At 37.1% G+C, this 15,908-nt stretch overlaps 1 protein-coding gene across 1 annotated transcript in view; it reads left to right on the forward strand.

Annotated features, from left to right (window-relative positions):
- fras1 (Fraser extracellular matrix complex subunit 1) overlaps positions 1-15,908 on the forward strand; it is a 112,826-nt gene that overhangs the window by 41,497 nt on the left and 55,421 nt on the right. The window contains exons 8-18 of the mRNA XM_084114759.1: positions 1,007-1,108; positions 1,882-2,073; positions 3,454-3,543; positions 3,944-3,982; positions 4,101-4,248; positions 6,700-6,846; positions 7,387-7,521; positions 11,297-11,440; positions 12,288-12,428; positions 13,021-13,161; positions 15,420-15,587. Of these exons, the coding sequence (XP_083970885.1) occupies positions 1,007-1,108; positions 1,882-2,073; positions 3,454-3,543; positions 3,944-3,982; positions 4,101-4,248; positions 6,700-6,846; positions 7,387-7,521; positions 11,297-11,440; positions 12,288-12,428; positions 13,021-13,161; positions 15,420-15,587 (1,447 nt within the window). The remainder of the gene's footprint in view (positions 1-1,006; positions 1,109-1,881; positions 2,074-3,453; positions 3,544-3,943; positions 3,983-4,100; positions 4,249-6,699; positions 6,847-7,386; positions 7,522-11,296; positions 11,441-12,287; positions 12,429-13,020; positions 13,162-15,419; positions 15,588-15,908) is intronic.

Raw genomic sequence — 15,908 nt, forward strand, 5'->3', positions numbered from 1 at the left:
CATGTTCCTCAAACCATTCTTGAACAATGTGTGCATTGTGGCAGGGCGAATTTCCTGCTGAAAGTGGTCACTGACATCAGGAAATACCATTGCCATGAAGGTTTGCTACATTTAGGTAGATGGCAAGTGTCAACTTGACGTCCACATGAATGTCCAGTCCCAGGGTTTCCCAGCAGAACATTGTCCAGAGCATCACACTTCCTCCACCGGCTGTCATCTTCTCACAGTGCCTTCCTGTTGGCATATCTTCCATAGGTAAATGGCGCACACTTACACAGCCAAAGGAAAACAGGACTGATCAAACCAGGCTACCTTCTTCCACTGCTCCAAGGTCCAGTTCCGACACTTGTGTCCCCATTGTAGGTGCTTTCGACAGTGGACAGGTCATCATGGGCTCTCTGACTGGTCTGCGGCTATGCAGCCCCATACGAAAATGGAGCAATGCAGTGTGTGTTGTGACACATTCCTCCCGTAACCAGAATTAAACTTTTTTTGTGACTTGTGCGACAGTAGACCTTCAGTCAGTTCAGATCAGATGGGATAGCTTTATTTGCCCTCATGCATCGATGAGCCTTGGATGCCCAACACCCTGTTGCCGGTTTGTGGTTTGTCCCTCCTCAGTCCACTGTTGGTAAATTCTCACCACTGCTGACCAGGAGCAACTCACAAGCCTTGCCGTTTCAGAGATGCTCTGACCCAGTCGTCTTGCTGTAACAATTTGGCCCTTGTCAAAGTCTCTCAGGTCTTTGCTCCTGCCCATTTCCCCTGTATCCAACATGATGATTACAAGAACCCAGACATTGACATGTGAGCTTGTTAGGAGATAAGATAAGTTAGGAGTTACCTTTGTAAGTCGCTTTGAATAAAATCGTCTGCTAAATGTTTAAATGAGATGATCAACATTTTTCGTTTCGCCGCTGTGAATGGTCATTATGGTTTGGCTCCGCAGTGTATATGTTCCATTGACACTGAATAATTTTTTGTGTATGTCTGTGTGTGTTTTTAGCATGGTGTGCAGTGGCAGAGGGGCAGCTGTACCACCTGTGTGTGTGATCGCGGTCAGTCCCGCTGTCAAACGGAGAAGTGCCCTCCTCTCCACTGTGACAAGGTCAGCAGAAATCCATTACACCCCAACACTTCATGTCAAAGACAGTTACTTGACTAGCAAACTTACTGAGAAGATCACGAAAGAGAAGCTGCTGGCCAGCTGACTAGTATATTTTATATTTTAATAGAATCTCACTCTGATTCTTGTGGTTTATGCTTCTTTAGCCTGAAAGTGATAGTTAGGATTTTTCATCATCTATGATTGTTTGCGCTATATATTTTGCATTTTGTCTGTTGCTTCGGGGTGTTTTCCATCTCAGTCTTTTGCTTTCATGCAAAATTTATGATCTTATGTGCTGTGCTTTAGAACAATACTTTTATGTCTTACCTTAATAAGTGTAAAACCTTAAAGAGTGTGAAATCACCCCATGAGATCAAAATGAGAATTTAATGGCTTTTTCATTCATATCTATTAACTTTTAGTCCATTTATATGCTAAAAGTTGGCAAAATTCATTTTTTAGCAGTTATACAGATTTTAAAATGATTGTTTTTCTCATACTGGCAATTTTCCTAAATAGGGATGAGCCCTTCAGTTACTCTCGCCCAAACTTCCAAATACGCCATCACACTTGTGATGTCAGCTCGCTTGAGGTTGTGGGGTCTTTAAAGAAATATTCTGGGTTAGAACAAACTTAAGTTCTTTTTAAAGGATATCATTTTTTACAATAGATTTTCTTTTATTTATACAAACTGAGGCACAAGACAAAACTATTTGATGTGAATGAGCAAGTGTGTTTATAATACAGTATGTGCTAACATGTGTTCTTCTCAGGGTCAGATGAAGGTCAAGCGAGCTGGCCTGTGCTGTGAAGATTGTGTCCAGTCTAAAGGCAGCTGCCTCTATGAGGGCATCATACGTTACCATGGCGATATGTGGAACGGCACGGGTTGTGAGTTCTGCATGTGTGAACGGGGTCAGGTGCTGTGCCAACGGGTCGAGTGTGCCAGATCGGAGTGCCCACGGGTATGTGTCCAAATTTCGATGCAGAGCCATCAGCAGGAACACATGCTTGCCCTATTCATTAAAAGAAACAATTAACAAGCTCAGCTGGGGGATGTCCTATATACCGCCTTTAAAAATTATTAGGGCAAAATATACTAAGAGATTTTAAAACCTGGGGCACATTATATCTGTGGTCATTTGTCCTGGTTATGAATTATAACGGTATTCAATCAATATATTTTCCGATATATTCTCCATTAATCATAAGGTGCTGTGAAAGGTTGAGCACTGGGAAGATTCATCACTTTTTAATTGTACTTTTGGCCCAAATCCAGGACAGTCAATGTAAAGGTTATCCTTTAGAAAGGAAACTCTGACTTAAAAATATTTTTGAAGTCCTGTGAACTTCTCTAGGGTCATGGTAGAGTTCATAATAGATGTTGATTGGAGTATTACACAGAAATTACTCCTATACATTTAAAATGTGACACATTCTGGTGCGTAAAAGTATTATACACACTGTAAAAATTGGTAACATGCAATTATTTGGAGCAATTTCTACTCTTATAGGGATGATTACCCCCCACACACATCATTTACTCACCCTCATGTCAATCCAATCCCATAAGACTTTTGTTCATCTTTGTAACACAAAAGAAGATATTTTTATTGTGAATAAAAGCTTAAATTAAATATGTTCATCATATGAAGCAATCATGTTTCTTCAGAAGACTTGGATTAAACTGCTCGAATCATGTCTTTTTGTGCTTTTTGATGTGTGAAAGTTTTGGTTGCGTGGACTTTCAATTGATGGACAAAAATGATGAAAGAATATTTCAAATATCTTCATTTGTGTTGTGAAGATGAACAACGTGGTTGAGTACATAACGACACTATTTTCATTTAAATTTGTAGGTGAACAACAGCTTTAAATTTAGTTTTGTTGGTGCTAATTTAGATGTTCTCACATGAAGCACATTATTGTATTTTAAACCTTTTTTCGGTGCAGTGGTGTGCTGTGAAGGTCCTGTTCTTTGAAGTCATAGTAATAGAGCATCTGATTAAACAACACAGAAACACAACAGACGCTTATCCATCTTTTTGAAAACATTGATCAATCTGTCTTTCCCATCTGTAGCTCCATATTTCACTGACATCTGCTGATCTCCCCGTAAGACCACCATGACTTTGGTGATCAAACTGTGTTACACAGAAACAACTAAAGATTCTCTCATGAATGGCAATGACTATAGATAGCAGCCCCCTATAAAGAACCTCAGAGGTAGAATTGGAAATGTGATGTAATTAGAGATTTGTGGCTCTGTGTGAGACAGCTAATCATTCCCCTCGGGGTGTTTCATACTGAAATTAAATGAGCTAATATTTCACACCTTGTGCCAGGGAGAAAAACTGGTCCATTTGCCTGGGAAGTGCTGCCCAGAGTGTAAGACAACAACCAGTTCCTGTACATATTCACAGCCAGACCAAAAGGTATGAAGCTTTATCTGCCGCCACCTTTAAATCACATTTAGTGCTCTTATATCCATGTTCACATATAAAATACATTAATATTATGGACTACTTTTTACAATATAAAATCACTTTTTCCTGTTTTAATGTTTTAAAATTATTATTACCGTTGTTGAAAACAGTTATGCTGTTTAATATATTTGTGGAATCCGATTCTTTGACGAATTGAATGTTCAAGTGAAGAGCATTTGTTTGAAATATAATTTTTTGTAACTTTTAATATGAAAAATTAAAATGTCCTTTCTGAATAAAAGTACATATTTCTTTAAACTGTTTTTTTTTACAGTAGTGTACAATGAGCATTTGATAACAAGTAAATCAATATCGCAATCAATCAATCTGACTGTCTTTGTCCGTTTAGGGGCGGAAAGCCAATGTCAAGAGTTTTAGACGCCTCACTGTAAGTAAACATGAGCACTTGATTTATGGTTTGCAAGATTAATAAATGCAATTATAACACTTTTTTTTTCTAAGCAAAAAAATTGTGTTTACTGTATCTTTTGTGTCTCTGGTCTCAGAATCTGGAGAGTGTCAGAGAGGGGCCATGTCGTGAGTGCCAGTGTCAAGAGGGTCATGTGACCTGTTATCAGCACTCCTGTCCCACCTGTCCATTGGGAACCCTAACTATACCGCACCGTGAGCAGTGCTGTCCGGATTGCAATCCAGGTGAGACCTGCATCTATGTTTGCCTTACAGCAATGATAAATTACAAGCTACTGTCGTGAATTACAATGCTCTCTTATGAATATGTTCCAATAAAATCAGTAAAATTGGGGTTATACTATGAATTGGAGAAAGGAAATCTAATTTATTTACATCTAAAGAACATTACATTATTATATTCCCAGTTTAACAATATTTGTTCATTTTTGATTTCATTTAGATTTCTCTAAAAATCTTTCTTTATCAGGCCTCCCAGGAACAATTCCTTGGCCATAAAATAAAAAATAGTTGATCTCAGTGGGAGAGAGATGAGAGCTATAGTATTAGATTATATTCTGGTTAGATAACGTGGTTATTTAGCTCTGCGTCAACCACGAGACTCGTCTGCTCTATATACTAAATTTCCCTGGTGACTTCCAGAGAGGCTGCAGGAAGGAACATACATCTTTCTCTCTCTCTTTCTCTTGGAAAAGACCACAGAGAGAAAGAAAACAACGTATTTGTGTTTACATTTTGCTTATATATATATATATATATATATATATATATATATATATATATATATATATAATCTGAAGAGACAGGGCAAATTGTTTGGACGTTTATAGTATGTGTGTGGGTATGCTTATAAGATTATACTAATGTAGCCTCTTTAAACACTGCAGTCAAATAGTACATCTTCTCTTACATTTTGGCAGGTTTTTTTAATTTTATTTTGAAAACACTCTTTATACACTATATTATTATTCATATATGGTAAGTATCAGCTTGCATGCTGATAGCGTTTGTTAGCTAGTTAATGTCCAGATTTGATCATTACGGCAAAGGCAATGTGTATGCATTTACAGCCACATAACGATTTGTTAACTTGACTGCCTGTTGTGAGGAACAGAAGGAGCCCAGCATCAGTGTTGTATCAGATAGATTGTCTGAGACATAATTACTTGGAGTGTTACTGTGAGAAACGCTGTGATTCAGAAGGATTTACTTACTAGTGACCGTGTTATAATACATTTGCACTCAAAACAAGTAGATTTTTCAAATCGATGGAAAGTCTCAAAGGTCATTCTGGCAAAAAATGCTTACTTCATCCGGAAAATGGAGAGTAGGATAGTTTTTCCACCAAGAGTTATTGATTTACACATACCAAAGTATTTAATTAAATGTGATTTATAGGGGAATGTCAGAAAATAATAAGACTTTAATTTTCTTCCTCTGGATTTGAGTCTGGCATTGTTATTGAAGTCCGCTCCAAAAATTGTGAATGACCATCAAATAATCACCAATGCACCTTAAATGTCCTACATTGCCCTCTTTCTCTGGCCTCATGGACGGAGCCAGAAACCAGCAACCCAAAGTCCTTTAGCAAGGGATTTACAAGCTCATTAGAGATTGTTTAATTAATTCTTGTGCCATGTAATGGTGCCAAAGGGAACTATTATTGGAGGCTCGAGTTTACTTTGGACCATGTGGAGAAGTTATGAATGCCTTATCGGAACACCAAAGACTGGGTTGGAGATTTGCATGACTATAGATGAAATTACCATGACGTCACACAACTGGCAACTGCGATTTCAGGTGCTTCAGGCAAGCAACAGTTGTAATGGTTTGTTAAGCATTGTATAATGTAATAATATTTGTTAATGTTAAAATTATATATGGTTTAGAGAGAAGAAAAACGAACACTACCATTCAAAAGTTTGGGATTGGTAAGATTTTTTTTTAGAGATTTATGTTTATTCAGCAAGGACACATTAAATTGTTCAAAAGTGACAGTAAAGACGTTCTTTTGAGCTTTCTATTCATCATAACATTAATAATAGTAAGAAATGTTTCTTGAGCAGCAAATCAGCATATTGAAGGATTTCAGAAGGATCATGAGAGATACATGATGCTGAAAATACAGCTGTCATCACAGGAATTTTAAATGTATTTAAATACAATACTGTTATTTAAATATTTTATAATAGCTCTCAATATTAGTGTTTTTACTGTATTTTTGCTAAAATAAATGTAGCCTTGGTGAGCATAAGAGACTTCTTTCAAAAACGTATAAAATATACCGACCCCAAACTGGTAGTGTATATGGTTTATAGTGAAGAAAAATATGTAGATTCATTTCCGCACAATCCACAAAACTAGTTTTAACTTGCTTAAATACCATTTTTACCACCATAAAAAAAAATAATATATATATTTAAATACTTTTCTTAATTTAAAGCATTCACAATAAATATAGCCATTCATGACGTTTTTGTTTGTGTGATTTCTTAGTGAAACACACATTTATTGTCATAGCTGCAGATCAGTTGGGTCTTTCTTATTAGAGCAGAGGTGATGATAATGATGACCGAAGCCTGTGAATGATCATAATTTGTTGAAATGAGTGTTTGTAAACAGTAACTTCATCTGTCCTCTGAGGGGTTTGACTGTGTTTTGTGTTTTTGCCTGCAGAAGTGCAGTGTCACAAGGACTGTTTGACATGCTCTGGCACACCAGATCACTGTAGCAGCTGTCGGGATCCTTCCTCCCTGTTAATGAATGGACGCTGTCTGCAGTCATGTCCTGAAGGCTTTTTCGCTCAGGGCAAATTTTGTGCAGGTATAAACAAACTTTTTTTTATTGTGTTTTACCATTGTACTTCTGCAGCCTATGCTTGTTTTGTTGCTTGAATTGCTGTTCTCCATCTCACATCCTTTCCCACTTTATCCTCTTCCTCCTCCTATTTTACCACCAACATTTACACACTTCTGGCCTTAACATATTTTTTTACACAGTTTTATTTTAAATCCTCAAAATGCCCTGTGCTTTGGGTGACTTCCTTTAATAGCTAATCCTATAGCTTTGTTGGTGTGTGTGTACTGTGTGTGGATGTGAATGTACATGCACATGAGATGTTTGTCACAGTCATTTCGACAAGTCAAAACACAGACCGGATCCAACTGGAATTTCCCCTCACTTTGGAGGGCTATAGCATCATTTGACAAATTTCCTGCTGTCACACTTTAAAGGCTGATGTACAAACTCTCACACGCACAATTTCAATAACAATCTCTTTTTGCTCTGCTTTTGCATAGTGTTTTACTATTGCAGCCACAAACTGTATCCCCCAACCCCTATCACTTATTCTCTTTCTGCCAGCCTGCCAGCCGTCATGTGCCACCTGTGAGAATGACTTTGAATGCACAGCGTGTGGTGGGTCCTTTCTCCTCAGTGGCAGGCAATGTGTGACCACCTGTGAAAGAGGTCTGTTCCAGGACCACACACGCTGTCTCAGTAAGTCAACTGCAGTTTACATTTCATTCACTTTTATTGTCTTGACTTTCTGTGACGCTGTTTACTACTTTTAATATTGTAACGTGCAAAACTCAGCAGGTAGCTGAAAAGGAAAGATTGCAGTATTAACAATACAGAATTGTTTCATTTATGGAGCTATCATAGAAATGTTGTCCAAAATCATGTCATGCATTTAAAATGTTACATTTATTTTTAAACATATTTATATAAATATAAAATATTCATATAATTTTTTTTAAAATATTTATATAAATATTAAATTTATGAATGTATGTATTTTAAATGTATATAATATATATTTAATAAATTACAGTTGTGGTCATAATTATTGGTAAATATGATCAAAGATGGCTGTAAAAATAAATCTGCATTGTTTATCCTTTTGGACTTTCATTAAAAAAAAAAAAAAAAAAATCTAAGCTTTTATTGAAGTAAAATAATTGAAAGTGGGGGGTAAATCACATTATGAAAAAAAAAAAAAATCAGAACACATTGGCCATAACTATTGGCACCCTTTTATTAAATACTTTTTGCAACCTCCTTTTTCCAAGATAACAGATCTGAGTCTTCTCCTATAATGCCTGATGAGTTTGGAGAACACCTGACAAGAGATCAGAGACCATTCCTCCATACAGAATCTCTCCAGATCTTTCAGATTCCCAGATCCATGTTGGCGCTTCTCCTCTTCAGTTCATCTTATTTTCTATAGGGTTCAGGTCAGGGGACTGGGACGGTCATGGCAGAAGCTTCATTTTGCGGCCATTGACACAATTTTGTGTTGATTTTGATGTTTGTTTCGGATGGTTGTCCTGATGGAAGATCCACCCACGGCCCATTATAAGATTTCTAGATGAAGCCGTCAGGTTTAGATTTTTTTGTCTGTTGGTATTTGCTACCATGATACCATGTATCTGAACAAGATATTCAGGACCTCCAGCAGAAAAATAGGCCCACAACATATAAGATCCAGCAGTATATTTAACTGTGGGCATGGGGTACTTTTTATCCCTGTTTGCTTCATCTGACCATAGAACCAGGTCCCTTTTGAAGTTCCAGTCGTGTCTACTGAATATTCTGGAGTTTGTTTTTGGATGAGCGAGGAGGATTTTTCTTAAAACCCTCCCAAACAGCATGTTGTGATGTACTTGTTTTTTTAGGCTTTCTGACCCCAAGACTCAACTAATCTCTGCAAGACATTATAATGTTAAATAAATCAGCACAATAGAATGATTTCTAAAGGATCATGTAGCACTGAAAACTGGGGTAGTGACTGCTGAAAATTCAGCTTTGCCATCACAGGTATAAATTACATTTTAAATATGTTAAAATAGAAAAGAGATGTTTTTTTTTTTGTTTTTTTTTGTATTACAGTTAGGGTGCAAATATCATCTGCCATTTATTTATGTCAAATTATTTGGCTCTAGAACATTTTCTTCTGATTCTTACAGAATTTCATTATTAAATCTAAATACATTTTTTCATTGCTAATGCTAAATAATAATAATTGTGGAATGAAGTTGCATTTACTTCATTGCGATCATCAAAAGTGACCCCAGATTATATTTACATTTGAAACTCTTATTGAACAACATTTTGCATCATGTTAGCTGTAAAAGGTCAATTTCTTCTTTGCTATTAAAGCCAGATGGATCATTACTGCACCTGCAGTGCATTCACTCCTTGCATAAAAATCAACCTCAAGAAGTAGGTACCTGGCCTTGTCAAGAGACCTGTCTATAGCAATCCAATCTGGAGGGAATCGTGCATTAGTGACCTGCTAACTGGTCTGTGACTGGGAGCACTAGACTGTACAGCAATTACCCCAGTCCCCACTCTCTTTCAATTTCACACTTTAATAAGTCTCTCCTTAAGATTGGACCGTATTGTTCTACAAGGGAAAAGATGGAGAAGAAATATCCAGCTAATTAATTAAAAAAAAAAAAAATCTTACTGAGGGATTGATTCATTTTGGTCAAGTGATAAGGATTCATTTTCTTGTTTTACTCTCTGACTGAGTGCAAATGCAGTGGGTAAGAAGTTAATTAGTTATGCAAAAAAAAAAAAAAGAGGGTATCTCAAGGAAGCCCTCAGATGTTCCTTCATCTTCATTTCCCTCTCTCTCTCTCTCTCTCTCTCTCTCTCTCTCTCTCTCTCTCTCTCTCTCTCTCTCAATCTCTCTCTCTCTCTCTCTCTCTCTCTCTCTCTCTCTGTATGTGCCTTTCTCACTTTCTCTTTCTCGTTTTAAATGATGTTATAATGTAGTTTAATTTTTTTATTATATCTCAAGTAACACATTGAACCAAACCACAAACAGACATTACCAAACATGTTTTACATGATGCCACCACTTGGATATCTTGATATATACCTATCAAATTGATCCTTTCGCATCTGCAGCGTTTGAAAGATTCATGTAAAACCTTAAAGAGTTGTGCTGACAGACATGCCCAAGTGTGCTGTCACAAATTTTTCTAGCATGCCAAGCTTTTCCCAAACCTACTGGTTAGCTACATCTCTTGTTCACACTCTGTTGTTGGCTGTCAAAATATTTTGGTCCCATTCCAGCTTCTCAGGGTTCTGGGCCAGCTTGGTGCCAGTGTGTGAGCCTGTGGAGAGGTGCCATGTAGAACCATGAATGTTTCACACTGGGCGCCTTGCCCAGACCCGTAGTTTAATCCTGATCACCAGACTCGCACAAAGAATCAGATAAGGTGTCTTGTGACCTTATTGCTGCACAACATAATTAGAGACTGTTTTAACAGATTATGTGATGTTCATAACAATTTCTAATAATTCATAATTAGGTGATTTAGAAGGTGTGCTCGGCTGCACTGTAAAAAAAAAAGAAAAAAAGTTGACTAGTTTGAAAAAATAAGGCAACCTATTACAAGTTAACTCAACTAATTCACTCCAATTAAAGTAAACTTAATTACTTTTGTTCATCTAATGAGTATTATAAAGTCTATATGAATGCATGACCTTATTCTACATTCCTAATCCTATCCTATACCTAAACTTAACAACTACCTTACTAACTATTAATAAGCAGTAATAGGAGTTTATCGAATCAAAAGTTGTAGTTAATAGTTAGTTAATAGTGAGAATCGAACCCTAATATAACGTGTGACCCAACTTTTGTTAACAACATGTTTATATTATTCTTGTTAAGTTCATTCAAGATAATAAATGGTAACATCCTACTAAATAATCTTTGTTCAAGCTACTTTTTTACACAAGGACGTTTTGCAAGTTGGATGCTTTGTCCCACATCTCTCCCTCTCTCTGTCTGAAGGGGAGATTGATGAGATGTCAAGACTTGTGTGATATATTTATGTGGAGCAGTTCAGTAAGTTTGCTGGACAGATTGAGTTAGTGTCCTGACTATTCATATTCAGGTTACATATTCTACCAAGCAGACATCTTTGTCTTATACATTACCGAAAAAACTTCTGTATGCTTCTGTTTGTCCTTCAAATCGTGAGACTTTATTTATATTATGCAAGTGTGTTCTTGTCTTTTGTGTACCCTTTACAAGATCCCTCAGAAAGGTCATCTTTTGTTCTTGTCTGACTGACGTGTTTTCTCTCACAGTAAAGTCAAGTCACTTTTATTCCTCACAGAAAAGCCAACACAAGACCCGAACATAAAGTGACCTTGTAAATCCAGCTTATGCTGTTTGTTTTTGTGTGCGTGTCTTGTTTAGTTTTCTTCACTCACTTTGATTTGAACACGTTATTGACTTTTTCTCCTTTAGGTTGCCATGACTCCTGTTCATCATGCCAGGGGGCGGGGCCTCAGGATTGTTTGACCTGCTCAGACTCCTCCCACTTACTGAAGGATGGATTCTGTGTTTCAGACTGTGAAACAGGCTTTTATGCTAGTCAAGGCAACTGTTATGGTATGATGGGCAGAATTCATATGTTAGTTACTCTATGTGGGTTTGTTTGTGTGTTGCTCAGTAATGGAATGAAACATTTTAATATATGTTTCAATTAAACGATTGTTTAACTAGTGTTTTTTTGTGTGTTTTTTTTAAATGTGTAATGTATTCCAGCCTTACAGTGCATTCAGTAATTTTTTTTTTGAATTTCATTTTTATTTAATTATAAATATGAAGTATTTTGATTTTTGTATTCGGTTAATGTAGCATTTACTAGTCATATTGTTGTGACTTTAATGGCCTTATTCGTTGTCTTATCACTGCTGATGATAATATCCTGCTACATAGAGACAAAAGCCTGCTTCAAAAATGTCAAATCAAATACATTCCAGCTTCACCCTGACAACACTACAGCAAATGCAGAATGACACTCTAAATGTCTGTTTTGCGGTGGGCGAACTTAAGCTGGCACATATTCAGCTTGTCTGTTTTATTATAAGAAAGAATTGTGTTGATGTGAGTTTCTTGGGGTTATGACTATGGGTAAAAATAGCTTGTGGTTTGAGCACTTCATAAGAGCACTTGTAAGGCTTTTCTGCATTAATTTGTTCTAGTATGAATGTTGTTTCTCATTTTGATTGGGATATTTTAGTCATATGGGGTTGTACACTGAAAAATATTTGGTGTAAGATGTCTTTTCAAATCATTTTCTCTCAGAAATACTTACAAAAACACAGCAAGTAACACATTAAACATGACATTTCTTGCAAAAAATACTTCATAATCTTTGTTTTATTGAAATCATTTTAACAGTGTAGCTGATCGATATATCTGATATTTTAAATATATTTTTATCCTGTTGTAGCTTGTGACCCCTCCTGTGCAACCTGTCAACCTGACAACCCCAGCTGCATGAGCTGCCCGCCTGAACATGCACTGCATCGTGGGAAATGTGTACCACAATGTCCACCACAGTATTACAAGGATGACCATGGCAGTTGCCAAGGTGAACTTTTATCTGTTTTTATATTTTGTTCAACACCTCCACGTAGGTTTACTGGCAACCAAAAACGCATAAATCTTGTTTCTAGCGAATTGAAAAAAACATTCATTCTGAAACCCATTTTCTTCTTTGGAAAGTTTCCCTCTCATTTAGAGTCAATCCCGTGAAATGTATTCCCTAAGTTTTCTCAGCAAAACCACATGGGTTAGAAAATTGTCATGTCTTCATGTTAGTTTTATGCATGATGAGTTTTAAAATTATATATTAATAACCTGTCAATCATAATCCTGTGGTGTACAATCCATTTGCATGTATCTTTTTTGGCAGGCTTTTCTACTTAACCAGCTCATATGAAAGTGCATAGATTGTGGTTGCTAATGATTGCAGTTGAGTGCTGAAAGGACATTCTGAAGTAGCAAAACAACCACAGATATGCAATTTAAAGTATTTAAAGCTACATTTTTATTAACCGACTTGATAAAATTGCTCCTGAAAGGTAATAGGTTACAATGTCCAGGTTGGTTATTTTTGCTCTCATCTCATGAGATGTCTGCTAAATCCCCCGTCCTGAACTGTGCCTCTGTTGTTCTTCCAGCCTGCCACAGCTCGTGTGCGTCCTGCTCAGGGCCGGCTGTGTCTCACTGCACCTCCTGCTCAAAGTCTCTCATCCTGAACCAAGGCCAGTGTGTGGAGTCCTGTGGAGAGGGTCTGTTCTCCAGAGAGGGACACTGTCACAGTACGACTGCATTTATACAACTCTGATATTCCCACTCCCACTGTAACATCATGATGTTGTGGAAACTGGGTCATGATAAATCAGGATAGATCATAGATGCGCTGTCCTAAAGAGTTTGAGGTTATTACTAAACAACGGTTTGATTCGACCGATAGATAGATAGATAGATAGATAGATAGATAGATAGATAGATAGATAGATAGATAGATAGATAGATAGATAGATAGATAGATAGATAGATAGATAACAGGTTGCAATTATAAGGTAGTGAGGAAAGGGAAGTGAGTTTTTTTTGTTCTGTAGGGGTTATCTGTTACTTATAGCCATTTAGGTGTAGTTGTCCCCTGCCCTGGTGTGTCAATCAGTACTGCATTGCGGGTGAGTGTGTGTGTGTGTGTGTGTCCTGAATACAGATAACCTACTCTGGCTCTGTGTGGAGATTCAAACTGCTTGTTCATAGAAGTGTATTTGTTGTAGACTGGATATATGTACATATTTAGGCTTATAAGGATGTAGAGAGTATTAAAAAATATACACTACTTTTCAAAAGTTTGGGGTTAGTAAGATTTTTTAAAATAAATTGACATTTTTATTCTGCAAATATGCATTAAATTGATGAAAATTGTAAGTAATTTATAAAGTTACAAAATATTTCTATTTCAAAAGGCTGTTCTTTAAACTTTGTTTAACAAAGAGTCTGGAAAACCCCCACTGTATCACGGATTCCATAACGTTTTTCAACTGTGATAATGATTAAAAATGTTTCTTGGGCAGCAAATCAGCATATTAAAATGATTTCTGAAGGATCATGTGACACTGACTGCTAAATATTCAGCTTTGTTATCACAGTAAAAAAAATAAATAGAAAACAGTCATTTTGAATTATAATATTTCACAATTTTACTATTTTTACTGTTTTGTATTATTATTGTTTTACTGAGTTTTTTTGTTGTTGTTGTTGTTACTACTGATCCCAAACATTTGAATGGTAGTGTACTAAAAATGCCTTAATGAAAACTGATAAATAGATAATATCATTAGCTCAGTATAAATACAATAGGGGCCCTATTTTAACGATCTGAAACGCAAGTGTCAAAGCTCAAAGCGCAAGTAACTTTGTGGGCGGGTCTTGGCGCTGTTGCTATTTTCCCAGCGGGATAAATGACTCTTGCGCCAGGCGCAAATCTAAAATGGGTTGGTCTGAAGTAGCTTCATTATTCATAGGTGTGGTTTGGGCGTAACGTGAAATAAACCAATCAGAGCGTCATCTCACATTCCCTTTAAGAGCAGACGCGCTTTGTTCTAAAGCGGATTCCTATTATAACGGCGGATTTGCCAGACGCGCGCCAGGAGCGGTTCACAGCCAAGGAGAGCAACGCTCTCGTCAGGGACGTTGGGGATGGAGAAACCCACCCAAATTAACTTCGGTTAAAAAGGAGTATGATAATTTGGGTAAATGTGTAAGCTAGATGTATGCTTTTATAATAAATTGTCTATCTATCTATCTATCTTTCTATCTATCTATCTATCTATCTATCTATCTATCTATCTATCTATCTATCTATCTATCTATCTATCATAATAATAATGTATGATTTGCAAAAATGAAAACTGCTGCTTCTGTGTAGATGAGAGAATCAAAGTGTATGCGCGTTGTGCACACGCTACATTGATTATGGCCAAGCATGCGCCCTTAAAATAGCATATGAATAACATGCGCAACGCGACACTGAATTTAAACTATTTTTTCCTGGTTAGTGGCGCAATTGTTTTCTAAACCTGCAAAATAGCATGAAGGAACGTTTGCGCCGGAACACGCCTCCTTTTTTGCGCTGAACCGCCCAGGGAGCGCAAGTTCATTCCCTAGTTTAGCGACGTGCTTCTGTGGAGGGAAAAGCGCGCTTTGCGCGGGTGCAAAATAGGAATGATACATGCGTCAGTGTACAAAGTCAATTGCGCTGGGTGCAAGATAGGGCCCCATAAGTCAATGCACAAAGTCCCCACCATGGTAGAAAAACAAATGTGTGTGGATGCATGTATGAAATCATAAACTGAGTGGGTGTACCTCATGATCCCCTCGAAAAAGCAGCTATTAAGTGTAAATTGTCTAATTATATTTATGAGGTATAACATGAAATGGCTGTTTAGGTTGTCTAAAGTTAATATAATTAGCATAAATTAAGGTCAGTTAAAGTCAGAGAGAGTGTGTCACATGTGTATATGAACTTTATTTTCAACTCATTTCCTTCTCTATGCAGAGTGTCATGTGTCCTGTAGGGTCTGTGTGGGTCCGGACTCCTCAGACTGTTTGCAGTGTGTCAAACAGGAAGAGGTTCTGCAGCCTCAGAATGGAGATGTCTCTCACGGGTCCTGTACGTCTACCTGCAGGCCACAGCATTACCTTGACACAGATCAGACTTGCAGAGGTGAGTAAAAAAGAAGATATATCCTTATATTTTTCTCTAAGCATGAAGACACATATGCTATGAAATTTGATTCTCAGTAGCTCACTGATTATGAATTGATGGCAAGATAAACGCTGTTGTGTTGAGTGACACTGCAGGTTGTTTGCACTAGCTATTCCCAATGTCTTTATCCTTGATGACTGAAGATCTGCAGTTTATTCCTGATACACCAGGGCTGCTGTAGGCTACAGGATGTTAAACACCCTCTGGAAAATGATTTTCATTAAAAATTCAAATCCTGACCGAATCCTGCCAAAAAGGATTAAGAATGACATTCTGTTG

Source organism: Abramis brama (assembly GCF_963993115.1).
Source record: "Abramis brama genome assembly, chromosome: 5".
Classification (NCBI taxonomy): Eukaryota; Metazoa; Chordata; class Actinopteri; order Cypriniformes; family Leuciscidae; genus Abramis; species Abramis brama.